Source organism: Macaca nemestrina, chromosome 7 (genome assembly GCF_043159975.1).
Source record: "Macaca nemestrina isolate mMacNem1 chromosome 7, mMacNem.hap1, whole genome shotgun sequence".
In the NCBI taxonomy this organism is placed as follows: domain Eukaryota; kingdom Metazoa; phylum Chordata; class Mammalia; order Primates; family Cercopithecidae; genus Macaca; species Macaca nemestrina.
Window position 1 is genome coordinate 103,555,653 of NC_092131.1, and position 25,178 is coordinate 103,580,830.

The 25,178-nt window shown below is 45.0% G+C and overlaps 1 protein-coding gene across 10 annotated transcripts in view; it reads left to right on the forward strand.

The window, feature by feature from the left end:
• LOC105488353 (neurotrophic receptor tyrosine kinase 3) overlaps positions 1-25,178 on the forward strand; it is a 495,170-nt gene that overhangs the window by 54,570 nt on the left and 415,422 nt on the right. For all 10 annotated transcript variants that reach the window (XM_071100730.1, XM_071100722.1, XM_071100724.1 and 7 more), the window contains exons 2-3: positions 13,802-13,876; positions 14,613-14,684. In XM_071100730.1, the coding sequence (XP_070956831.1) occupies positions 13,802-13,876; positions 14,613-14,684 (147 nt within the window). The remainder of the gene's footprint in view (positions 1-13,801; positions 13,877-14,612; positions 14,685-25,178) is intronic.

Here is a 25,178-nt window from a genome sequence, read left to right on the forward strand (position 1 = left end):
AACACTATTTTAGTTCATTGTTATGATGCCTCCATGAGGTCAGCATCATTATCTCTATTTTACAGATGAGGAAACTGAGGCCATGGGAGGTCACCTAGCTTGTCAGTGACAGGCTGGAAAGTGAAACCCAGTGCTGACCCCAAAGCTGTTGTTTTTTCATTATACCAAACAGTTTCCAAAAATAGTACAGGGAAGAACCAGAGGGGAGAAGGCATGATGATGCCTGGCAGATGGACTTCTCTGTGGAAGTGAGCACACCTCCCTGGAGTAGCTTGATGTTTTATTTTCTTTGAGAGAAAGATGAGAACACATGGGGACAAGAAGAATGAGAGTTACAAAAGCCATTTACACAGGTCCCATTAGCAATCCCCTTTCCTCTCAGCTTCCAACTGGATTCAAGCCCCAGGAAAGCATCTCAGTAGTGCAATGGTTTGGACACGGGATACAGAGAAAAATTGCTTCCATCCTCAAAGGGTCTGTAGCTCTGTTTATAGTCCCTTCTCCTCAGTTTCAGATTTCCTGCAGGCTTAAGGCTTCCTAATAGAAGTTTGGTTTGGTGTGAGGTGTTTGATAGCCATTGGGATGTCTTGGGCCTGTAGGGGACATGATCGATGTCATCTTTGAAAAAAAATGGAGCCTAGAACAGGTTAGCATTCAAAGGCTGAAAGCTGAAAGGGTTGCTAAGAGGTCCTCATATCCTTCTGGGCATGAGGCTGTCTAAGATAGAAACTGTAGAAATAAAAAGACAAGGGAAGTTACTTGCAATATCAGGAAGAAGGGACTGATGGGACTTGAATCTGAGAAAGAAAAGACGTCACAGAGCCTTTTGAGTAGATGTGGTCAATGGATGGTACTTTCATGGTCCTTCCATGTACTGTGCCCAGGGCAGACATCACTAATCGATCACAGAGGGTTTTTTTGTTTGTTTGTTTTGTTTTTTGTCCTGTTCAACCACAGACCTCTTCTAATCACAGCACTCTGTGTTAGCTCTTGCCAACCCACTGGTATTGTACATAAGTTAAAATTGACTCACCATCTCTGCTGTCATGTTTCAAGTCAGGAGCACTCAGTAAAGGTAGTTTGGGAAAGTTCAGGTGGTAAGAGTGAGCCATTCTGTCCATATTTACTCTTAAGAGTTGAGGGGAATGTGTATTGTGATAACAAGAACTTCAGGACAGGGGAGAGGTTAGGCATCAAGGGTAGAGCTGTAGAACTGGAATAAGTCTCTAATTAGGCAGTAATTGAAGTCATGTGAATGGAGAGAGAGGGTGAGTATATGAGGAAAAGAACAGACGGTTTATTGCTGGAGGAAAGGAAATGGGTGGCAATGCTGAAGCAAGGGAGGGAAAAGCGAACAGGAGAGAAGCCTGCATTTCCTTCACTTGGGTGAGGAAGGCTACCACTCCAGCTCCTTAAATGGAGCCCTCTGGAGCCTTCAGAAATTCCAGAGGTGGTTGCCTTACAAAATACAAAGGTGAATATCATTTCCTCCCTTTCAGGCCACAGATGTAAGTCGGTGTTCCTCCCAGTGCTCAGGTCTTACAGGAGCTGGCCCCAGAGCCTGCCTCCCTCCTGCAGCCCCTGCTCCACATTCTTCTGCAGCCCCCATTCCAGCCTACTCTTCCTTCTTCATCCTGTGACTTCTCTCTTCTTCTCTGTGGCCTGGTCGCATCCCGGCTTGCTGTGCACGAAAGAGAGGGCTGGCCGCCACAAATGTGATCTTGTCTTTCTGATGCTTACCTTGACTAATCACACTGACACCCTCAGGTTCCACGATAATTATTCCTGCAAAGTCAAGGACTCCCTTTCCTCCTAGTGACCTGAACTTACCCTCTAACAATGAAAATGCCCCAAGCTTTGGAGTGACTTTTCTGCATTAACTCTGAGGCAGAGTTGCAGTGAGAAAATCTACCCTTTTAATAGGTGAAAATATTGCCCTCATAAGTCTTTATGCAATGCACTTGAGCTTAATGCTCACTTACCAATTCGCCTTTATAACTTCCATATTGAGTGAATTAAGTCCTCCATGCGGGTAGTTATTAAAGAAGTGATAAGTGCTTTATAATTCAGTAAAGGGTGGCCTGGCCATTTCATATTTTCCTAAGGAAATTGGCCACCCAAAGGGCAACACTCTCAGAACCCCTGGGGCCAGCTGATTTTAGGCACAGAGCCTTGCACTATTGGATTACTTTCAAGCCAGCTGCTCAGGCCTGGACCAAACTCCTTCTCGCTCAGACTTTTTCCCCCAAGACCCACTGGGGAGTAAGGGTCAAAATCAATGTCTGTCTCCCTGCCTGAGGCTGTTTTTACTCTTGATCAAAGGCCTCCATTTTCTCCCCTGGTTCAAAGCTAAGATGTCTAGGAAGGATCAGAGGTTTTGTAATCAACATGATTTGATTCTCATCTGTAGACAGGAGGAGACTTTCTCTAAGGGGCTACAAGGGTTCCAACCCTCTGACCCCAATCCCATGGGCACAGCTTGCTCCTTTATACTTTAGACTCTTCAAGTGGTTGGAAAAAGTGCTGTCCCCATCAAGACCTTGGTAACCACAGATTTTTCATGACTTGTTGCGAGGTCACAGGGTTCTGAGGAGGGACAGTCATTTATTAATGTGTTTATTTAAAATTTCTACTATGTACCAGGAACTTGGATGAGTGTTGCAGATACAATAGTGAATAAGAGAGGTTGCCTGCCTTCAGGGAACCTGCATTGCATTAGGAGAGAGACACAAGGGTCTTTGTGAACAAGTGAACACATAGGTGACATAATCAGAGGTTTTGACAAGTAATAATGAAGGAGTTACCTGGAGCATCATTTCTCAACCTTATTGCTACTGACATTTTGGAATGGATAATTCTCTGTTGGGGGTGGGGCTCTGTCTTGTGCATTGTAGGAGATTAATAACATCTCTAGCCTCACCCCTCTAGACACCAGTGGCACCGCCCCAATACTGACAATCAAAACTGGTGTCTTCAGACAATCCAAGCCTGGGGGGCACAATCCACCCCTGACTTGAGCATGAGCACTATTGATCTAGAGGAAGGTTCAGAGAATGACCCTAGCTAGGTTGGTCAGGGAAGGCTTCTCTGAAGAAGTGACATTTCAAAAGAATCCTAAAGCTGGCATCTTGGCTGAGGGACAAATAAATGCAAAGGTCCTGAGAGGAGACCAGTGAGGCTGAAGTCAAGTGAATAAAGAGGGAGGGAGGTTTGAGCTGAGGAGAGAATGGCAAATATTACATCAGGAAGGATCCTGCTGGTCATGATGGAGTCTGAATTTTCTCCCGAGTGCAAGCGCATAAGCCACTAGAGGTTTTTTATTTGTTTTGGTGGAGTGCATGATTAAATTTATATTCCAACTAATTCACTGGGCTTTCTTTGTGGAGGACAGATTTTAAGTGGGCCGCAGTGGAAACAGTAGTCATGTTTTGGAGCAAGGGTCTTTGTGAAAGGTGATGGTGGCCTGGACCCAGGTGATAATAGTGGATGTGGCAAGAAGTAGATAAGAGTTGAAGGGTAGAATCAGTGACAGGGTTTGGCTGGGACAACTCCATGATACCAGTGCCATTTATTGATATGGAGACAGCTCACTGGGAGGAAAGCAGGGGCTGGTATTGGGTCTGCTAAGATGTCAGCTAAACATCTGGAGCTCAGGGAAAGTTCTGCTAGAGATACACATTTGAGTGCTATCAGCACAAGGATAGTGCTCAGAGCAGAGCACTTGGGGGAGATTACCTTGGCTCATGAGAGTGGAAGTGAGTAGAGGAGCCCTAGGCTCCCTGGAAGACTCCAGTATTTAAGGATCAGGCAAAAGAATACAACATCAGCAAAGGAGCCTAAGAAAGAATATCCAGAGAGTAGAAAGAAACCCAGGAGAGAGTGTAGTCAAGGAAGCCAGGGAGGAAAGAATGTTTGAAGGAAGAAAGAGTGATTAATGGGGTAAAATGCTACCCAGTAACTGAATAATGGGTGACACAGAAGAGTCTATTGTATTTGCAAACATAAAAATCACAGGTGACCTTGACAGTGTAGTTTCAGTAGAGTGGTGGGACTGACGACAAACTGGGATGGAGAATCAAAGGGAGGTGAGGAAGAAGGGCCTGCAGGTGTAGACGATTCTTTTAAACCATTTACCATAAATAGGTGTAGACACATGAGTTGGTAGTTGGAGGAGGACATGGAGTCAAGGAGGTTTTTTTTTTTTTTTCTTTTTGTAGATGGGCTTTCCTAGAAGATGTTTGTATGTTGATGGAAAAATATAGCAGACCGAGAGTTGAGGGTAGGGAAGAGGAAGAGAAAAAAAATGAGTGTGTTCCTGAGAAGGTGGGAAAGGTTGAGGCTGGGTAGAAAGTCCACATGGGAAACTGATAGCTAAATGGTTAAGGTCTGACATTGATCCCTTTGGAGATTCATTCATTTATTTGCCTCGTGGTCACTATTTGCAAAACACTGGAACCACAGCCTCCTGGCCTTGGCCTTTCTAAGGCTTGCTTTGGTGAAGTCATGTAGAGACAGGAAAGGTGGAAAAGATGTGCCCAGGTGCCAAGGGCATTTCTGCTTCCTCCTTGTTTGGTGTGGGGGCCCTCCTACTTCCCCACTGCTGACCCTGACAGTGGGCATCAAGCAGAGACTTGGGCCTGGGAGGGAGCTCTGGATATGGGGCCCTTGAGACCTCTGAGATCACCTTCCTCTTGCTGCTGTGCCCTGTAGTTATGCCCCCAGCATGCCTGTCCCTGGGTGGGATGTTCAGTGGTGTGCTCAGGGCCACAACCCTCCCCAGAGATCAAGTTGAGGGTGCCTGTAGGGTCAGACCAGGGCTCTGGGCTGCTCAGGGGGCCAGGGTGAGGGCCGTGCAGGTGCTGAGTGTGGAGATCCTCTGGCAGTGAGGTGGGACAGCTGGGTGGCTACGTAGTACTGTCCTGGATGGCTTTCCAGGTATATACTTACTCAGGGGTAGCTGCCCCAGTTTGAGATTCTGGGGGTGAGTAAATGGTGAAGAAGACAGCTATGATCTCTGTTCTCATGCATTATAGTTCTAATGTAGAGACACTGATGACAAACACATAATCAAATAATCTAATAAGACAATTACAGATGGTTATTAAGGGCTGTGAAGGACGTAAACAGGAGTTTGTGCCACAGAGCAACTGGAGGGGAAACGTGGGGGCTGCTAACACAGTAGGGTCAGGGCAGGCTTCTCTGAGAAGGTGATTTCTGAGTGGAGATTTGAGGGATTGAAAGAAGCCAGGGATGAGTGTTTCATGTAGGAGGTCAGGTTGGGAATAAGCTTGGCATATTTAAAGACCAGAGACAGGACAGTGTGACTGGAGTCCACAAAACAAGGGGAGTGTGTTCAGAGAAGGAGCCCTGGAGGCGTCTGGTGGCCAGCTTGTGCGGGATCTTGTGGGTGGCTTCCCAGTGATGTCTGGACATCATTGGATTTTATTGTCATAGCCAAAGGAAATCATTGGAAGGTTTTAGGCAGGAGACAGTGGTTGCAATAATGTAGATTGCTGGAGAAGAGGGAAAGCAGGGAGGCCAGGTAGGACAGGATGCTTGTTCTCCAGGTTAGAATAGGTGATGGTTACCTGGAGCATTGATGTGTAGGCAAGCTGGGGTTGCCATACTGTGCCAGCCTGAGCAGCAGCAGTAAAAATAGAAGCAGATAGGCTGGGGAGAGGTAGGGTAGGAGGCCACAGGCTGGGGTTCAATCACAACAGCCTGGACTCCCCAGTGAACTGGCTGGCTCCCAGAAGAAATCTCGCTCCTGGGAGTTAGCCCTTTTCTTAGTGGGGTAGCAGTGAAGATGTGCCCTTGATCTTTTCCTGTTAGGAGACACAGCATCTTTGCACCTGCAGAACACAGGTGTGTGCACAAACATTCTTCGTTCCTGGCACAATGCTTTGGAATTGATCAGGAAGCCAGCACAGATGCTGTCATCTTCCATCTGTTCACTGCATGATCTGAATGTTCCTTTCTGTGGTCCCGGGGGTGGTCCCAGATGCGAGGCTGGTTCACCGTGGTCCTTGGCACACAGCTGCTCGTAGGCTTGTGTGCTAACGTGCTGGCATGCTGGGGTCACTGGCACAAGCTGCTCCAACCCCTGCCTGCTTGGGGCTCTTGGGTCTGGATCCCCAGGCATCTAGCACACTGTCCCCCACAACAGCTGTCAAGGGAGGGCGAGCAGGGTGACTTGGCTAGCGTGATCCGATGCAGCTCCTCCCCAGCCCCCTTGATGCCTTAGCACCATGGAGCTGTTGCTCCAGACGGTTTGTTTATAATGCTAAACATATCAGATAATTGAAAGCTAATGCTGCTGTCTGGATCACTAGACATAATATGCCTGGATAACAAATCAATTTCCTCATTGCCCTACAAGGCTTCGGAGTCAAAAGCGCAGCACATTGTGCGTGTGTGTGCACACGCGCACTCAGGCATGTGTGTGCTCCAATGCCGACTTGTTAGGAAATGGAATTCCAGACTAGCTTCTGCAGGCACTAGCTGGAGAGAAGGGACACCTGTATGCAATCTTGTTGTTTTTGAAGCTTTTGCATTTTGTGTTGGAGGAGTAGAGTACTCACATATAAAAAACATCCGGAGGCCTAGGCAGGTTGATTGCTTGAGGCCAGGATTTCGCAACCAGCCTGGCCAACATGGTGTAACCCTGTCTCTACTAAAAATACAAAAATCAGCCAGGCATGGTGGCACATGCCTATAGTCCCAGCTACTCGGGAGGCTGAGGCATGAGAATTGCTTGAACCTGGGAGGCAGAGTTTGCAGTGAGCTGAGATCACTGCACTCCAGCCTGGATCACAGAGTGAGACTCCGTGTCAAGACATACACACACACACACACACACACACACACACACACACACACCCTGGGGAAACATCAGCTTCAGCTACCTCCTGCTAGTATTCTGACATAAAGTTAGTGGTGTACACTTAGGTATCACTATGTAAATGTGAATTGTGACTGCACCTCCAGGAAAGCTTCACTTAACTGGCAACTTCAGTTATCCAAAAGGAGGAACAAAACAAAGTCATATGAAAACAAGGGCAAATATCTGCCTATCTGTATGCATGTGCATGTATGTGTGTGTGAATGTTTTCATATTCCCTTAGATCCTATTTATGCTTATATGCTTACTTAACATGCATTTCTAACAATACAAATGGAATCAGCTATTTATTCCTCTAGTGCCATGCATCCACACTGAATTAAGGACTTAGGCATTATCTTCGCTAACCCTCACCACAACTAGTTTTGCTATGGAAAAACTGACGGCTGGAGAAGCTCTAGTAACTGGCCTGAGGGCATCTGGCTTCCAGTGCTAGCCTGTCATCTCCATGTCAGCCTAACTCCAGGTGCCAGCTCTTACTTATTGGGCTCCAAGAGGCTGCAGAGGAAACTGGGCACAGCACATTTGGGAGGGAGGAGGGGCCCTGGGGACAGCTTAAGAGGTGATGGCCTGCAGCCTAATATCAAAGAAAAAGCCAGAAAATAGATAAAATGGATGTGATAACCATTGGAATAGGAAATCATATCAGGGTAAGGCCATTTGTAGTAGGGCTACAAATTCTGCATCCTTCAGGACTTCTGAGGGTTTTGCTGTGTTACAGCCTGGCAGACTCATTAGGCTGGTCGTATTGATGTAAGGTCATCAAGAAAATGTAAATCATGATCTGTCTACTCCGCTTAAAAAGGCAAGGATGTGTGTAATGCATTTTAGGTGGAAAAAGGAAACACCCAGCAAGGAAGTTGAAAATGCAAAGGGTTTTGCATTTAAATTTAGTTGTCTGGAAAATTTGGTTATGAAGAAGAGCTCATTAATAGCAGTGAGAAGTCACAGTGAAGATAACAGCAATCTGACAGCAAGAGAGGAGCAGGAAAAGCTTAGAAAAATGAGGCAATACTGGGCCTGCTACCTGTAGAGAAAGGAAGGATGTTCCTAAGTTCCACCAACCAAGCTCCTGTCTTGCCAACTGCCCAGGGAAGTTCTGCCAGGTAAAGGGTGCCTTGTCCCTGTTGTGTACTTCCTCAGTCTTCTTAGTCCTCTGGGGTTAGATGGTGGTCTTTGTATCTTTGCAAATCTTCTATAGTTCTGTGTATTCTACAATTTTCTGCATAGAAGAGGAGTAAACATGAAACATTAAATATTGAAGGTAGAAACAACTCTTAAACATATCCACATGACATATTTTTAATTAAAATATGGACCACACATTCTGTACCATCCAATTTTGGGATGCTTGGAGATTGCCAATTCATTTTCATATTGGCCCAAGCAAAACAGAAGGAAGAAGAGAAAACTGTGGTACAATCTGGTTGGGAATGGTGGCTCACACCTGTAATCCCAACACTTTGGGAGGCCGAGGCAGGTGGATCACCTGAGGTAAGGAGTTTGAGACCAGCTTGGCCAACATGGTGAAACCCCATCTCTACTAAAGATACAAAATTAGCTGGGTGTGGTGGCACATGCCTGTAATCCCAGCTACTCAGTAGGCTAAGGCAGGAGAATTGCTTGAACCTAGGAGGCAGAGGTTGCAGTGAGCCAAGATTGCACCATTACACTCCCGCCTGGGCGGCAAGAGTGAAACTCCATCTCAAAAACAAAACAAAACAAAACAAAAAAGGAATTGCAATCTGATTTATTCTAGCACAAAGGATGTTTGCATTCCCCATTAATTAAATATCAATTAATATTTAATTTATGCCATGTCCCATTATAAAAAAGGCTATGAAGCAGCTATCTGTGATCCTGGGTCTCTGGGACCTGGTGTTGCTGTTGTGAGTCACTGAGAGTGGCTGTGTTTCCGACTGATTTTCTAGGATTGCCGAAGAGACTCTGCATGGCCATTCCCTGACTTCATTCCCCATTCTAAGCCCACCTGGCAGCATCATGAGATCTTGATCCCAGAGGTCTACCTTGACTTCACTGAGGTTTTTGAGTTCCTGACCTAAGCCCGACTCTGGCTCTGGAGGTCAATGTCATCATGTATTATGCCCCACTGTCTCCCTCCCTCTGGAAAAGTGGTGCCCACTAGCTCTTGGCACAGTAGTGGCTCTGTGCAATGGAAGGGCAGTGATGAGAGAGTAGGAGCAGGGCATTGAGCTGATTTTCTGAATGGAGCATTTCACATTTCTATGGAATGAAGAGGCATGAGAAATCCAGGAGAGGAACTTTCAGTGGAGAGAAAAGGCTCTGGGCCAGTGGGTTCCAGCCAGAGATGGTGAAAAGAGACCACTATTGCTTCTGGAATGTGTAGCCTGGCTTGGGTCATGGTCCAACAGGCCAACACACCCGTCATTTCCTCTCAAGAAATGCCTGTGACTTGAGAGGGTCCTGGGAGCTGTGGCTTGCCCGTTTTGTTCTCTCACCTGGACTCAGTGACCTAGAGGCAGACTTTTTTGTATTGGCCTGAGGCCTGGTAATGTTTGCTGCAAAGCAGTCATTTTCAAAATTGATGTTGTTTTGAGCCATGAGACTCTTGCTTTAATAGCCCTCTTAAGCAGAAGCTTTATATAATAAAGCAGGATTTCTCAATCCTGGTGCTGTGGACATTTAGGGTTGATGATTCTTAGTGGTGGGGGCTGTCCTGTGCATTGTAGGATGTTTAGCATCATTTCTAATCTCTACCCACTGTAAGCCATTGTTACTCTCTTTCCCCAGCTGTGACAACCAAAAATGTGTCCAGATATTGTCAAATGTCTGCCGAGGGGCAAAACTGCCTCCTTTTGAGAACCCATGTATTACGAGACTAAAGTGGAGGTAATTTATTTAAAGTAGGAGTGGGCACCTGATGTGCCACCCTTTGCCCTCTTTCTTCTCCCTCCACTCTCTGTTTCTGATTGAACCGGGACACCCGGATTGAGAGCAGAGCTGCAGGTTCCTGTGGGGGCCACTGCCATGCACTCTGCAGAATTGCACAGTCCCTTGGGCATTGCTCTAAATTCTTTTCCTCCACAGTGGGAGTGGGTTTGTAAGATGTCCGGGCAGGGATGAGCTGGTCCAGCCTGTGGTCCTGGAACAGGGAAACCATTCACCGCCCCCACAGGGTTTAGGTGCCTGGCCTTCCTCTAGAAGTGAATAGGTATTGATTTTTTTTTTTTTTTTGAGACAGAGTCTTACTGTGTCATCCAGGCTGGAGTGCAGTGGTGTGATCTCGGCTCACTGCAGCCTCTGCCTCCCAGGTTCAAGTGATTCTCCTGCCTCAGTCTCCCGAGTAGCTGGGATTACAGGCGCCCACCACCACACCTGGCTAATTTTTGTATTTTTAGTAGAGACAGGGTTTCCCCATGTTGGCCGGGCTGATCTCGAACTCTTGACCGCAAATGATCCACCCACCTCAGCCTTTCAAAGTGCTGGGATTACAGGCAGTATTGATTGATTTTCAAATGACAAAACAAATGCTCAATGAAAACAACCTGGACAGCCCTGAAAATCACAAAAAAGGGGAAGCCACGTGTAATCGTGCTGGGTTGAGGTACTCACTTACCATTAACAAAAGCAAACCAAACCTGCTCTTTTACTATATATACATATATATATATATAAAATATTACATTATATTTTTTAGAGCCTGCCCTTTTCACTAAAAGTGGTGGTCTCCCTAGTGGCACACACACATCAGCCAGCAGAGTCACAGCGCTGACCCTCCTGGTTGGGTACCAAGTGGTGAGTCATAGGAGAACTTGGCAGGTGCCCAGCTGATGCCATCCAGAAATGTCAGGGCCTCATCTTCATCCTCCTGCTCTTCCTCGGAACCTGCTCTGACGCAGTGTCTATGCACTCCTTGAACCTGCTGGAATCCTCTGTATAAACTCCTGCTGGAACAGTTTTCCTGGAGGCCATGAATGACAGGTTTCCTACCCCTCTACACTCCGCCACATGGGGTTTTTTATCAATGATTGTGGAGAAATGACAACTTCCAGCAGAAGCCTGATGCCATTTTTAGCTTGAAAACTGAGAACAAGACTGCTCAGTTTCTGTAAGGCACAGGAGGAAAATAATCAGCACAACCAGCCCTGCCTGAGGACTTATGTATGTCCCACAATGCAAAGGAGTTTCCTTTTTTATCATAGTCTTTTGCTCTTCACATCGTTCTTAGGAGGCAGTTATTTTATTATCCCCATTTAATAGATGAGAAAACTGAGGCACAGACAGAAGAAGTAACCTGGACAGGGCACATAGATAGGGGCACTGATGGGACCAGGATACGCATTTTGACCATCAGCTTCTAGGGCAGGAGTCGACAACTGTTTTCTCTAAAGGGCCAGAGAGTAAATATTTCAGGTTTTGCAGGCCATATGGCCTCTGTAGCAACTATTCAGCTCTGTTATTTGTAGCTTGAAGATAGCTATACATGACAGTAAATGAATGAATATGAACATGGAAATTTGAATTTCGTGTAGTTTTCATGTGTTACAAAATATAATTCTTCTTTTGATTTTTAAAAATGTAAATGTCATTTTTAGCTCTGGGGCTGCAGGAAAGCAGGCAGCGGGCTGTAGCTTGATGACTACTGCCTTAGAGCCCTGACTCCTACTCACACTGTTGCACTGTGGCTATAAAAATGCCATTTCCTGATTTAGGAAAACTCAGACCTACCCAACGGAGGAGGTGGGGACCATCATTCTACTTACCGGAGGACTCTTTGCATCAAGGAGTTCATTCATTTCTCTGCCATATCTCAGTGCGTGCATAAGTCAGGGAAGGGTCAATTTGTGGGCATAAGGACGTGAGGGCTGAGAAGGGTAAGGCTCGAGAACATGGTAATGATTGACAACTCAACTGTAACAACACATTTATGGAATTATAATGTGGGCTGAGAAAAATGATTTCATTGATTTAAACAATTGGAACAAAGTTGCTTGTTGGGAGCAGATCCTTATAGGAAGCTGGGCTTCTGTGAATGAGAAGTATTCTGTACAATCATGGTGATCTACTTGGTAATTTACAAAGCCCAGGGAATACACTGGGGGACCTGGTGACACAGATAGTTCTACTCCTCTGGCACTTTCTTTTCATCTAAAATGTTGCCAGGTTCTCTGCCATGGTGGGACCAGACCACCCAAACTGCTCTGGGGCTGTAAAGCTTCCAGGGAGAACTTTGGCATTGGAATCCAATACCAACCTGGCCACCTGGTCCATGTCCCCAGCAGATGCCAGTGTCTCTGGCTGCTCAGCAGGGACTTTGAGAGAATGTGGTACAAAACAGGTTCTCAGCATACCTTGTCACCGTGTGGCTCTGAAATGCTTCCAGAGGCCCTGGCAGCCATAGTCCTGCTGCCTTGCTGGCTCTCACTTGACTTGGTGGCAGATGGCAGAGCTACGGGTGTGGTGGTGCTGGGGAGGAGACGTCTGGGGAAGGTGGCTGTCACTTTTCTGGACAGAGTGTGCCTGGGTTAGTTCTGTCCCAGGATGAGCTGTCACCTCTCTGCACTCTTCACTAAGACGGTACTTAGACTTCACGGCCACTGATCAGAGTAAAATCCTGGGAGGATGGGGTGGGCAGTGGAAGGCCTTTTCCTGAGATTCTTATGTGCCTCTTGGGATCGCAGGTGTGTACGAATGGGCATCTTTCATACACCTTTACAGCTGCAAAGGGCTTTGATAATCAATAGCATAATAGTTCTCAACCTGGGGACCCCAAAAGCATTAATGAGGGGTGTTTATTTCTGGAATTTCATTAATATAAAAATAATAAACCCAGAAATCAGATCCATACCCATGACAAACCTTCTCATGCTGACAGCATATTGAGTTTCTTTGCTTTGGGCTGGAATGTATGCACTGGATCAGTTAGCACGGGTTTGTGTCTGTTGACAAAAAGCTCTGGTTAACAGTGATTTATATCTCTGATTAATAAATCCAAGAAGATTAATTAACTAGCACTTAATAGATGTAGTGTGCTGGCTAGACATAAACCCCTTAAACATGGGATCTCTTGGGGCAAAGTTCTGAAAGGAGATCTTCATGATGAAAAGGGGAGAAACTGCTGATCCAGTGCAACTCTCCTCTTTTACAAATGAAGACATTCGAGACCCAGAGAGGTGGAAGCACTGGCTCAGAGTCACTGGGTCCTGAAGTCTCAGATGAAGATAGAGTTTGTGTCCTCGACTGCTAGGTTCTCATTCTTTCCATGACACCCTAGTGACTCCAGGATACTTAGGTGGTCCCCATTCTCTGGAGTCAACTCCACCCAATCAAGCCATTGGTTTTCTTGAGCTCCAGGAGGGATTGAGCTGTGGGTCACCCAAAGACGGCTTCCAGGGTCTAGACCCTGGTGATGCTGGAAGTAGGTGTGTGTCCCTCCTTGGCTATGCCTGCTGGCCAGCCAGCCACCCCCTCCTTTTTTTAAGCCATATCATTTGTATTGTCTTTATGGGCAATAACTAAGGAAAAAAAAAAAAAAAAGGGCCAGCCCTTAGGAAATTCTGAATAGGAAAAAGAAAGAAAGGGAACAGAGGAAAACTGAGTTAGGAAGGCAAGCAGGGAGATTGAACTTCACGTCTTTAAATAGCATCTTTTTGGAGCTGATGGGGATTCAACACAATCCATGGGCCAGGAACTTGGAACCAATGAATCCAGTTAATTCTCGCAACAACTCCATCAGGCAGACAGTGTGAACCTCACCATACAGAGGAAGAAACTGAGGCTCAGATTTATTTGGTGACTTGACAGAAGGCCTGGCTGTCAATTAGCTCATCAGGGATCCAAACCCAGGTCTCTGTGGCTCCAAAGCCAGCCCCATTTCTGTTGCATCTGGTGACCCTTATCTTTCCTCCTCCCCTACAGACACATAGAGAACTGGCGCAGTCTTCACACGCTCAATGCCGTGGACATGGAGCTCTACACTGGACTCCAAAATCTGTGAGTGCACCCGGCCACAGAGAGGTCTTTCCCTGTGGAAGGGGCGGGTGTCGCCTGGTCTGCCTTCTGGGGTGGAGTGAAGGGCACAGCAAGGCTGCCATTGGTGCTTCCCCTGCTGGGTCTTCTTTTGGTAGAGTTGGCAACATACACTTAGGGGACACCAGAGGCTTCAAAGGCCATCTCTTCACACCCCTTTGTTTCACCCTAGTCTAGAGAGGCAAGGGGGTTGCGTGAATTCCCATCTTGAAGGTAGGGTTTCAAGGCAGGCCTGGAACCCAGGCATGCTGGGTGAGTGTCCTTTCCCTAGCTTTGTGCTTGACTGATGAGCCCCATGGAGTATGAGATTTCCCAGCTACCTCCTCCCTTGGATGTCAGTGCTAGTGACTGTGGGGACCTGGAGTGGGGAGAGGGACAAGGAACAAAGAGGGCTGCAGCCCTGCCATCACTGGACCAGCAGAAGCCCTGGTCCTTACCCACTGGCCAGGATGGATGGAGGGCAGCTGCCAGTACGACCTCTGACCTCCCAGCCTCACACAGGGCCCCGGGGCAAGTGAGCCCAGATGCCTCCACTGAGCACCCCAGCGGGCCACCTGTAATGACTGGCAATGAAGAGGTGCAGATGACCCACAGGGCGGCTGCAGGGCCAGCCTTAGCCTTACCCCCTGCCAGCCTCAGCCCAGAGCAGACATCCCTCTGCCACTTCAGCTCTGCTGATCCTCTTTTTCTCTCTGTCTAGGACCATCAGGAACTCAGGACTTCGGAGCATTCAGCCCAGAGCCTTTGCCAAGAACCCCCACTTGCGTTACATGTGAGTAGAGCTGGGCTGCAGGAATGGGGGGCACATGGCAGGGACTCTCGGGGCAGTGAAGCTGGAGACCTGAGGTCTAGACCTGGCTTTGCCTCCAGGAGCTCTTGGGCGAGGTTTTGAACTTTCTTGGGCTTCCAATTTTGCCTCTTAAAAGTATTATTTTGGGTTTGATGATCTCTGAGGTTCCTGTCAGAAGGAAAAATCTAGGACTAGGGGCTGAGAGGGAGAGTCAGTCTCCTGACACCCAAGTTTGTTCACTTTCATGATAAAACTTGCAACTTTATGGGAATGTAAATGATAGGGAATTCTACTCATATGTAATGTGAATACTACACTTCTGAGACCATACATAGGCCCATAAGAGTGTGTATGTGTGTTAGGACTTGGAGGTTGCAAGAAGAAAGAAAGCATGGCCAATAGCCAGTGTTATGTCTAAATAGATTCTGGGTTCAATGGGGAAAAGCTCAGAGAAGTGGAAACATCTGTATAAAGTCACACAGCTTTGTTTGGGACAAGTTAGAAGTCAGGTGGTTATGGGTGGGGGTTCCTGTCTGTCTGTGCCTCCTTCACCCTGTCTCTCCCCTTTCCCTAGTGGGGATGGAATCACAAGAGTTGATGCTTCCTCTCTAAGCCCAGTTCTAGGTGGATAGACTTTGGGATTTAATTGAGGACTGCCATTTCCTGGGGAGAAAGTGGGCATGAAAGGAAGCCTGGGGTGAGTGATTAGGGGAAGTGCCAACCTGCTGCACCTGTAGAGGGGTACTTGTTGTCTGGGTCAACTCCAAGGATAGTGGCCATCTCGGACATCCACTGGGCATATTCCCAAAGAGTAGAGGCTCTGCAGGAACCAGGTGGGGAGGGGTCTATTGCCTTTGGGGAGAAAGTGGAGAAGTGGTGTGCCTTGGGCTAGTCTTTCCTGTGGCCACTTAGAAGTTTCACAGACTGAGCACTTTGCTCCAGAGGTTCCAGGTGTTTATTTTATTTTATTGCATTTGGAAGGGCAGCTGGGCTGGAGAGAAATTGCATGCACAGGAGCAGAACATCCAGGGGAGCTGTGGGAAGTGGAGGGTAGGGGAGGTGGGGAAAGGGAAGAGATCACAGTGAATCCCAGTGGACGAGTTGTTTTTTCTTTTCTGGGGGGTCCTGACCTTACCCCCAGGCTCTGTGTGTTTTCCCAAGCACATAGTGAGTGCTCGATAAATATTTGTTTATCAGTATGGCCACCTCTGCTTTCTGCAGAGCTTTCTTTTATCTCTCTGGAAATAGCAGGCTCTATGGCCACTGCTCAGGGCCAGATGTATCAGCTCCAGGGGACTGAGACCTCCCTTTCAGCTGTCTAATTTAGCTGTTGCCCCTTGCCGCAGGGTAGCGTCTGTGGTGAGAGTCTCCTGATGTGCGTTCTTTGCAACTGGAGGCATAGCTGGGACCAGAGGAGGGTCTTGGACCAGATGTTCCAGGCGTTTATTTTATTGGGGGTTTGAGTTTCACTGTAAAACATCCCAAGGGAAAGGCTGAGAAGGCTCTGTTTTCATAGTAATTAATACAAGGGTCACAAAGCCAAATGCCCATGGTGGACCAGGTGGGGTCATGTGTTCCCTCCAAAGAGGCAACCAGTCATCAGTTCCAGCTGACTGCTGCCACATGGAGGTGGGGCCTGCTGTGGTCAGACTTGTTTCCAGAAGACTTGGAGATTCCATGAAACAACTCAAGTTTTAAATGCTGCCAACTAAAAACAAGACCCTTCAACTCCATGGGCCAAACGAAACTACTTCCATGAGCAGAATGTGGCACATAGAGTGCCAGCTTGTGGTGTGAGGTCATATTTGGGGGAGGGACGCTGTCGATGTGAGAGAAACCCTCTTCTCTTTGAGGACAGGGACTGGGTGTTCAGGTTCCAGAGCCTTCTAGGGTATGGTGTCCCTGCAGCTCTTAGGGAGAAGGAGAAGCTTTGGGACCCAGGCTCTGGAGTGGGAGCAGGGTTGCATCTTGGGCTGCAGGTGTCTCTGAAGTGGATTGTACCAGAGCATGTCTTTGGCTTGCCCTTAAGGATCCTGGAAGAGGGCTGTGACCCATTGTCTCTTTTGGAATGACCTGGGTCTGCTGAGTGGTGGCAGTGATAGAGGCTTGTGGAGGTTTGCAAGACTCCCAAGGCTTTGTGGGTAGGAGGACCTAGTTGGAGTAGGACCCAAGGATACCGTTGAACCTGCCCATGACCTTGGGCCCTGTTTTCTCCTGGACACATTGGCCACATTTCTCCTGGACACACGCTTGCCAAAGTACTTGCTATTGGTTACAGGGGGATTACCGAGAAGGATGGATGACCATTAGTTCACCCCTAGTTTGAGTCTGGCTGTGCATTAGGGGCAAGTCAGGGTGCTCAACCTCGTTCAAGAAAGTCAGCATCCAGTCAAGTGGCTCTGATAGGCACAGTGGGACGCCCAGAGGAGCCTGGAGGTCACAGAGAGACGAGTCAATAGGGTGAGGCATAGGCACTGGCTTCATCCACGGGTTTTATTTATTAACTTTTCTTATTTATGAAGACACACATCAAATTTCCAATTGAGTAAATTTCCCGGCAGCTTTGGGACATTTTCTCCTGGCAAATGGGCCAGGTTTCTCTGCTGTCTCACAACATCTTCTATTTCTGTCCTCTAAATGCATTTACAAGTCTTCTGGCCCCAGCTGAGCAATCACAAGATGATCACTTACTCCAACACTAATTGCCGAGCCCTGGCTTGGCGGCTTTTTTTTTTTTTTTTTTTTTTTTGGAGGCGGGGAGGTGATGGCTGAGAAATCTTTTCGTCTCTCCTCTGTACAAAATAAGAAGTAGGAAGTGATATCATTGCCTCTAGTACTGATGTCAAATTGTCCAAATTGTTCTGATTGGTTGAACTGTCTCCCATCCCTAAGCTACCGGTGCATTAATCAGTGTAATTCTTCCTCATGGTAGAAAATGAATTGACAAAGTTTTGGCCAAGTTGTCTGCTACATGGTAGGCTGGAGATTAGGACTCTTGGGCCCTACTTCATGGTTTATGAGTGACTGACCATCTTTTCTTGACTGTTTCAGTTTTCTCTACCTTTTGTAGACTGTGGAAAATGAGATATGGATGAATACACATCAAGGGAAGCCCATTTTTGAGAGATGGGAATATTCTCCACCCTCGTATCCCTTCTCTGATCCTAAGAATTTTGGATTAAGGATTTTTAAGGATATGGATTTCTGAGATTGATAATTGGGATAGCTATATGCCAATCTGAAAAGTGGGCATAATAATAGTGTCTATTCGAGGGATGGGATGTGGTCAAGATTAAATGATAAGAGGCACATACAGCTCTCAGTCCAGTGCCCAGCAAATAGTGAGCGTTCAGAGAGGACAGTTGCTAGTAATGATAGTAATTAAAGTTATTATTGCTGGTGCTGATGATAGAATCAAAAAGAAGGGGTTAGGTAACCTTGATGGGTACTCTAACCACTTCTTTGTCCTGGAAAAGCTGAATTTCAGTCTCACAGTGGAGCCCACTTCTCTGGTGACTGGAATACTCATATTCTCCAGCGTCTTTCTTCATTGTACACTGATGAATAAATCCGGATGAGTTCTCTATTCTCTCCATTTATCCTCACTTGCTCTAGACTGTATGTAGACTTCTCTGTAGATGCTGTCAGTTTCACAAAGGACCTAAGCAATTGTAACTGATGAGCCGACAACTTTATTTATTTCCACCTGAGTAGAGATCTTGTCCACCAGCATTATTGAACTTGGGTTGTTCTTGGAGTCCTCTGAGCCCCGTTTCTGCAACCAGCCCCTCTTTCCCTTTATGGGGTGTGTTTTCTCTGATATGGCTCATACAGACTGGATCGCCACAGTCTGGGATCCCATACATGAAGAATGTAGATGTCTGTCTATGAGCTGCACTCAAACAATGGTACTTACTTTCATCATAGAGCTCTTTATGGTTTTCAAAGTGCTTTTCCATACATTATCTCATTGAATTCTCATAACCATCCTGGGGGCAGGGATATGGTAGGCAGCTTTATTTTACAGCACAGAAGATAGGCTCAGAGAGGCTCTGACTTGTAAGTAGCAGAAGTAGAACTGCACCTAAGTCCTCTGATTCTCTTTCCAGGAATCTTTCCACTATAGCTCATGGGCCAGAAGAGGCAATGTTTTTTCACAGAAGCAATTTAAAAAGTTACTATGCTTTGCTAGTCATTACTGTGTTTAGAAAACCACATAGAACTGCTGGTATCAGAAAAGAAGAGGGAAAGGCTAATACTGGTTGAGAACTTCCTGTGTGCCAAGAACTGTGCCTGGTGCATTGGCAAATATAAGCTCACTTACTCCCCACAGTAGCTCTAAGTTAGGAGTCCTCTCTCCCCATTTCATAGATGCAAACACTGAAACTCAGAAGTTATAACTGAGTTCTCCTAAGGTTACACAGTAAGTTAGTGGAACAATTAGGATGTGGACTCTAAATCCTTTGAATCTGAAGTCCGTGTACCTTTTTACATTCCAGGAGCGTTTTGTCTCTCTGGTTTTCACAGCAAGAACTTCTTATAGGAGGGGTGGGCATCTTTAAAGTTCCGTGAAAGAGCTGCTCTTTCCCCCTGGGGATTCAGCACGATCCATCCTCAAAGAGCTCTGTTGAGAAAGCTCTGTTTAGTTCCTCTTTCTATTCAGGTCAAATCCTATAATGACAGTTACATTACAACCTGAGTATCTTTATTACAAAAGATTTCTTAGCATTAGCCTATGGCCTACTTATTTCCAAGAATATTTAATGTAAGATTCCAGCAAGCCAAGAGAATTTATTTAATCCCTAGAGTTGATTGTGGTGGGATCTCTCTTGGGCTCCATTTCTTGCTCTTTTCCAAAAAGCTCTAGATGCCGGACTAAGTTATTTCTCCTTCTTTTGGAAGCAAACGTGCACTCAATCTTTAGCTGGGAGTGTCAGTCGCCAGAGTAGGGTGAAAGATGGAGAATGTCCTGATTTGAGCATGATTGTATCAACTGTGTTATGTTTGCAAGGAGAGGAAGTCAGCGATGCTGGGTGGATAGGAAAAGAAGAGGTAGCCAGGGTCCCTACCCTTTTAGGACACTGACTCCATATGTAATACATTTCTCTTGAGATTATTGGGGTGAAAAAATGGTGATATGGATTTATTACGTATTATAAATTACTCAATATCCTTTCTCCTTGAAATAATCCCAGATTCTGAGTTTCAAGATGACGTGTAGATAGTATCTCAGTAAATTTTTGCTTTTCTGCCTGCCCCCTTACCTCTGCACTGAGACTTTTCTCCAAGTCCCAAAAGGATTGGCAACTGGCACACTGGTCTCCCTCACTGCTTCTCCACGAGTATCCTCTTCTTCTGTTCTTTGTGGAGGAGTTAGCCATGAACTGCTGGGTAGCTGACAATGAGGAGCGTGGGCTTTAAAGATAGAAAGATCAGGGTTCAAATCCTAGATCTTTCACTTCCTGCTGTTGACCTTAGGCAAGTTATTGAACTTCTCCGAGGTTTGAAAGGAAAGTAAGAGTTCCTACTTCATAGGATTGTTCTTAGCCTTAAATAAGACAACCCCTGGAAAGTGCTTAAGACAATGTAGTAGGAAAGACTCAATATATATTTTTTGCTATTATTAAAGAGTTCCTCCCTACACATGTTGGTCTCCAATTGTGTAGAATCATAGATAGTCAAAGCTTGAGGGGTCCTTAGAACCAGCTCCCAAATTTGTATTCCTATCCCTGCCCTTTAGCTTCCCATATCAAACTGCTTACTTGCATGCCTGAGTTGGCCAAGACGGGATTCTTGATTTCATACCAAGCCCTTCCTCCCAGCCTCTTCTTCCTCAATGCTTCTTGTGCTTGTAAGTGGTACCATCCATCAAATTGCTCAGGCCAAAACCTTGGGAGACATTCTTGATGCCTCTCTTTCTTTTACCTGCCTTCCCTCTTCTTCTGACATTGTTTAATAAATTTCGTAAAATATTTTGTATCCATCTGCTTATTTACCCCTTCCATCTGCATGTCTATTGTCTTGGTCCAAGTCATCATCCCCTCCTCTGACACTGTGACAGTAACCTTCTAACTTAGGTTTTCCATGCCTTCACTTTTGTCTGCTACATTTCATTGTCAACACAGTTGCTAGAGTGATATTTTATTTATTTATTTATTTTACAATTACTTGTTGTTTATTTGAAATTGAAATTTAACTAGGCGTCTTGCATTTTTCTTTTCTTTTTTTTTTATACTTTAAATTCTAGGGTACATGTGCACAACGTGCAGGTTTGTTACATATGTATACATGTGCCATGTTGGTATGCTGCACCCATTAACTCGTCTTTTACATTAGGTATATCTCCTAATGCTATCCCTCCCCCCTCCCCCCACCCCACGACAGGCCCCGGTGTGTGATGTCCCCATTCCTGTGTCCAAGTGTTCTCATTGTTCAATTCCAACCTATGAATGAGAACATGCAGTGTTTGGTTTTTTGTCCTTGCGATAGTTTGCTGAGAATAATGATGGTTTCCTGTTTCATCCATGTCCCTACAAAGGACATGAACTCATCCTTTTTTATGGCTGCATAGTATTCCATGGTGTATATGTGCCACATTTTCTTAATCCAGTCTATCACTGATAGACATTTGGGTTGGTTCCAAGTCTTTGCTATTGTGAATAGTGCCACAATAAACATATGTGTGCATGTGTCTTTATAGCAGCATGATTTATAATCCTTTGGGTATATACCCAGTCATGGGATGGCTGAGTCAAATGGTATTTCTAGTTCTAGATCCTTGAGGAATTGCCACATTGTCTTTCACAATGGTTGAACTAGTTTACAGTCCCACCAACAGCATAAAAGTGTTCCTATTTCTCCCCATCCTCTCCAGCATCTGTTGTTTCCTGACTTTTTAATGATCGCCATCCTAACTGTTGTGAGATGGTATCTCATTGTGGTTTTGATATGCATTTCTTTGATTGCCAGTGATGATGAGCATTTTTTCATGTGTCTGTTGGCCTCATAAGTGTCTTCTTTTGAGAAGTGTCTGTTCATATCCTTCACCCACTTTTTGATGGGGTTGTTTTTTTCTTGTAAATTTGTTTGAGTTCTTCATAGATTCTGGATATTAGCCCTTTGTCAGATGAGTAGATTGCAAAAATTTTCTCCCATTCTGTAGGTTGCCTGTTCACTCTGACGGTAGTTTCTTTTGCTGTGCAGAAGCTCTTTAATTAGATCCCATTTGTCAATTTTGGCTTTTGTTGCCATTGCTTTTGGTGTTTTAGACATGAAGTCCTTGCCCATGCCTATGTCCTGAATGGTACTGCCTAGGTTTTCTTCTAGGGTTTTTATGGTTTTAGGTCTAACATTTAAGTCTTTAATCCATCTCGAATTAATTTTTGTATAAAGTGTAAGGAAGGGATCCAGTTTCAGCTTTCTACATATGGCGAGCTAGTTTTCCCAGCACCATTTATTAAATAGGGAATCCTTTCCCCATTTCTTGTTTTTGTCAGGTTTGTCAAAGATCAGATGGTTGCAGATGTGTGGTATTATTTCTGAGGGCTCTGTTCTGTTCCATTGGTCTATATCTCTGTTTTGGTACCAGTACCATGCTGTTTTGTTTACTGTATCCTTGTAGTATAGTTTGAAGTCAGGTAGCGTGATTCCTCCAGCTTTGTTCTTTTGGCTTAGGATTGTCTTGGCAATGCGGGCTCTTTTTTGGTTCCATATGAACTTTAAAGTAGTTTTTTCCAATTCTGTGAAGAAAGTCATTGGTAGCTTGATGGGGATGGCATTGAATCTATGAATTACCTTGGGCAGTATGGCCGTTTTCACAATATTGATTCCTCCTATCCATGAACATGGAATGTTCTTCCATTTGTTTGTGTCCTCTTTTATTTCGTTGAGCAGTGGTTTGTAGTTCTCCTTTAAGAGGTCCTTCACATCCCTTGTAAGTTGGATTCCTAGGTATTTTATTCTCTTTGAAGCAATTGTGAATGGGAGTTCACTCATGAATTGGCTCTCTGTTAGTCTGTTATTTGTGTATAAGAATGCTTGTGAGTTTTACACATTGATTTTGTATCCTGAGACTTTGCTGAAGTTGATTATCAGCTTAAGGAGATTTTGGACTGAGATGATGGGGTTTTTAAAATATACAATCATGTCATCTGCAAACAGGGACAATTTGACTTCCTCTTTTCCTAATTGAATACGCTTTATTTCTTCCTCCTGCCTGATTGCCCTGGCCAGAACTTCCAACACTATGTTGAACAGGAGTGGTGAGAGAGGGCATCCCTGTCTTGTGCCAGTTTTCAAAGGGAATGCTTCCAGTTTTTGCCCATTCAGTATGATATTGGCTGTGGGTTTGTCATAAGTAGCTCTTATTATTTTGAGATACATCCCATCAATACCGAATTTATTGAGAGTTTTCAGTATGAAGGGCTGTTGAATTTTGTCAAAGGCCTTTGCTGCATCTATTGAGATAATCATGTGGTTTTTGTCTTTGGTTCTGTTTATATGATGGGTTACATTTATTGATTTGCATATGTTGAACCAGCCTTGCATCCCAGGGATGAAGCCCACTTGATCATGGTGGATAAGCTTTTTGATGTGCTGCTGGATTCGGTTTGCCAGTATTTTATTGAGGATTTTTGCATCAATGTTCATCAGGGATATTGGTATAAAATTCTCTTTTTTTCTGTTGTGTCTCTGCCAGGCTTTGGTATCAGGACGATGCTGGCCTCATAAAATGAGTTAGGGAGGATTCCCTCTTTTTCTATTGATTGGAATAGTTTCAGAAGGAATGGTACCAGTTCCTCCTTGTACCTCTGGTAGAATTCGACTGTGAATTCGTCTGGTCCTGTACTTTTTTTGGTTGGTAGGCTATTATTGCCTATTGGTAGGCTATTATTGGTAGGCTATTATAAATTGAGGCTATTATTGCCTCAATTTCAGAGCCTGTTATTGATCTATTCAGGGATTCAACTTCTTCCTGGTTTAGTCTTGGGAGAGTGTATGTGTCCAGGAATTTATCCATTTCTTCTAGATTTTCTAGTTTATTTGAGTAGAGGTGTTTATAGTATTCTCTGATGGTAGTTTGTATTTCTGTGGGATCAGTGGTGATATCCCTTTTATTATTTTTTATCGCGACTATTTGATTCTTCTCTCTTTTCTTCTTTATTAGTCTTGCTAGCAGTCTATCAATTTTGTTGATCTTTTCAAAAAACCAGTTCCTGAATTCATTGACTATTTGAAGGGTTTTTATATCTCTATCTCCTTCAGTCCTGCTCTGATCTCAGGTATTTCTTGCCTTCTGCTAGCTTTCGAATGTGTTTGCTCTTGCTTCTCTAGTTCTTTTATTTGTGATGTTAGGGTGTCCATTTTAGATCTTTCCTGCTTTCTCTTGCGGGCATTTAGTACTATAAATTTCCCTCTACACGCTGCTTTAAATGTGTCCCAGAGATTCTGGTATGTTGTGTCTTTGTTCTCATTGGTTTCAAAGAACATCTTTATTTCTGTCTTCATTTTGTTATGTACCCACTAGTCATTCAGGAGCAGGTTGTTCAGTCTCCATGTAGTTGAGCGGTTTTGATTGAGTTTCTTAATTCTGAGTTCTAGTTTGATGGCACTGTGGTCTGAGAGGCAGTTTGTTATAATTTCTGTTCTTTTATATTTGCTGAGGAGTGCTTTACTTCCAACTATGTGGTCAATTTTGGAGTAAGTGCGATGTGGTGCTGAGAAGAATGTATATTCTGTTGATTTGGGGCAGAGAGTTCCATAGATGTCTATTAGGTCCGCTTGGTGCAGAGCTGAGTTCAATTCCTGGATATCCTTGTTAACTTTCTGTCTCGTTGATCTGTCTAATGTTGAGAGTGGGACGTTAAAGTCTCCCATTATTATTGTGTGGGAGTCTAAGTCTCTTTGTAGGTCTCTAAGGACTTACTTTATGAATCTGGGTGCTCCTGTATTGGGTGCATATATATTTAGGATAGTTAGCTCTTCTTGTTGAATTGATTCCTTTACCATTATGTAATGGCCTTCTTTGTCTCTTGATCTTTGTTGATTTAAAGTCTGTTTTATCAGAGACTAGGATTGCAACCCCTGCCTTTTTTTGTTTTCCATTTGCTTGGTAGATCTTCCTCCATCCCTTTATTTTGAGCCTATGTGTGTCTCTGCATGTGAGATGGGTCTCCTGAATACAGCACACTGATGGGTCTTGATTCTTTATCCAATTTGCCAGTCTGTGTCTTTTAATTGGAGCATTTAACCCAGCCAGATTGATATTTTAAACATATAAATCCAGTCATGCCACTCAGCTGCTTAAAGCCCTTCAATTACTTCTTGCATTACTTACAATAAAAGCTAAGCCCCTTTCCATGGCCACAGTACTCACATGGATAGTTTCTTTCTCCCTCTCTAATTGTCTTGCACTTTTCCCCTTCTTCTCTCTGCTGCCTCCTTATGAGCCTTTTCAGTCCCTTAAATGTGCCAAGC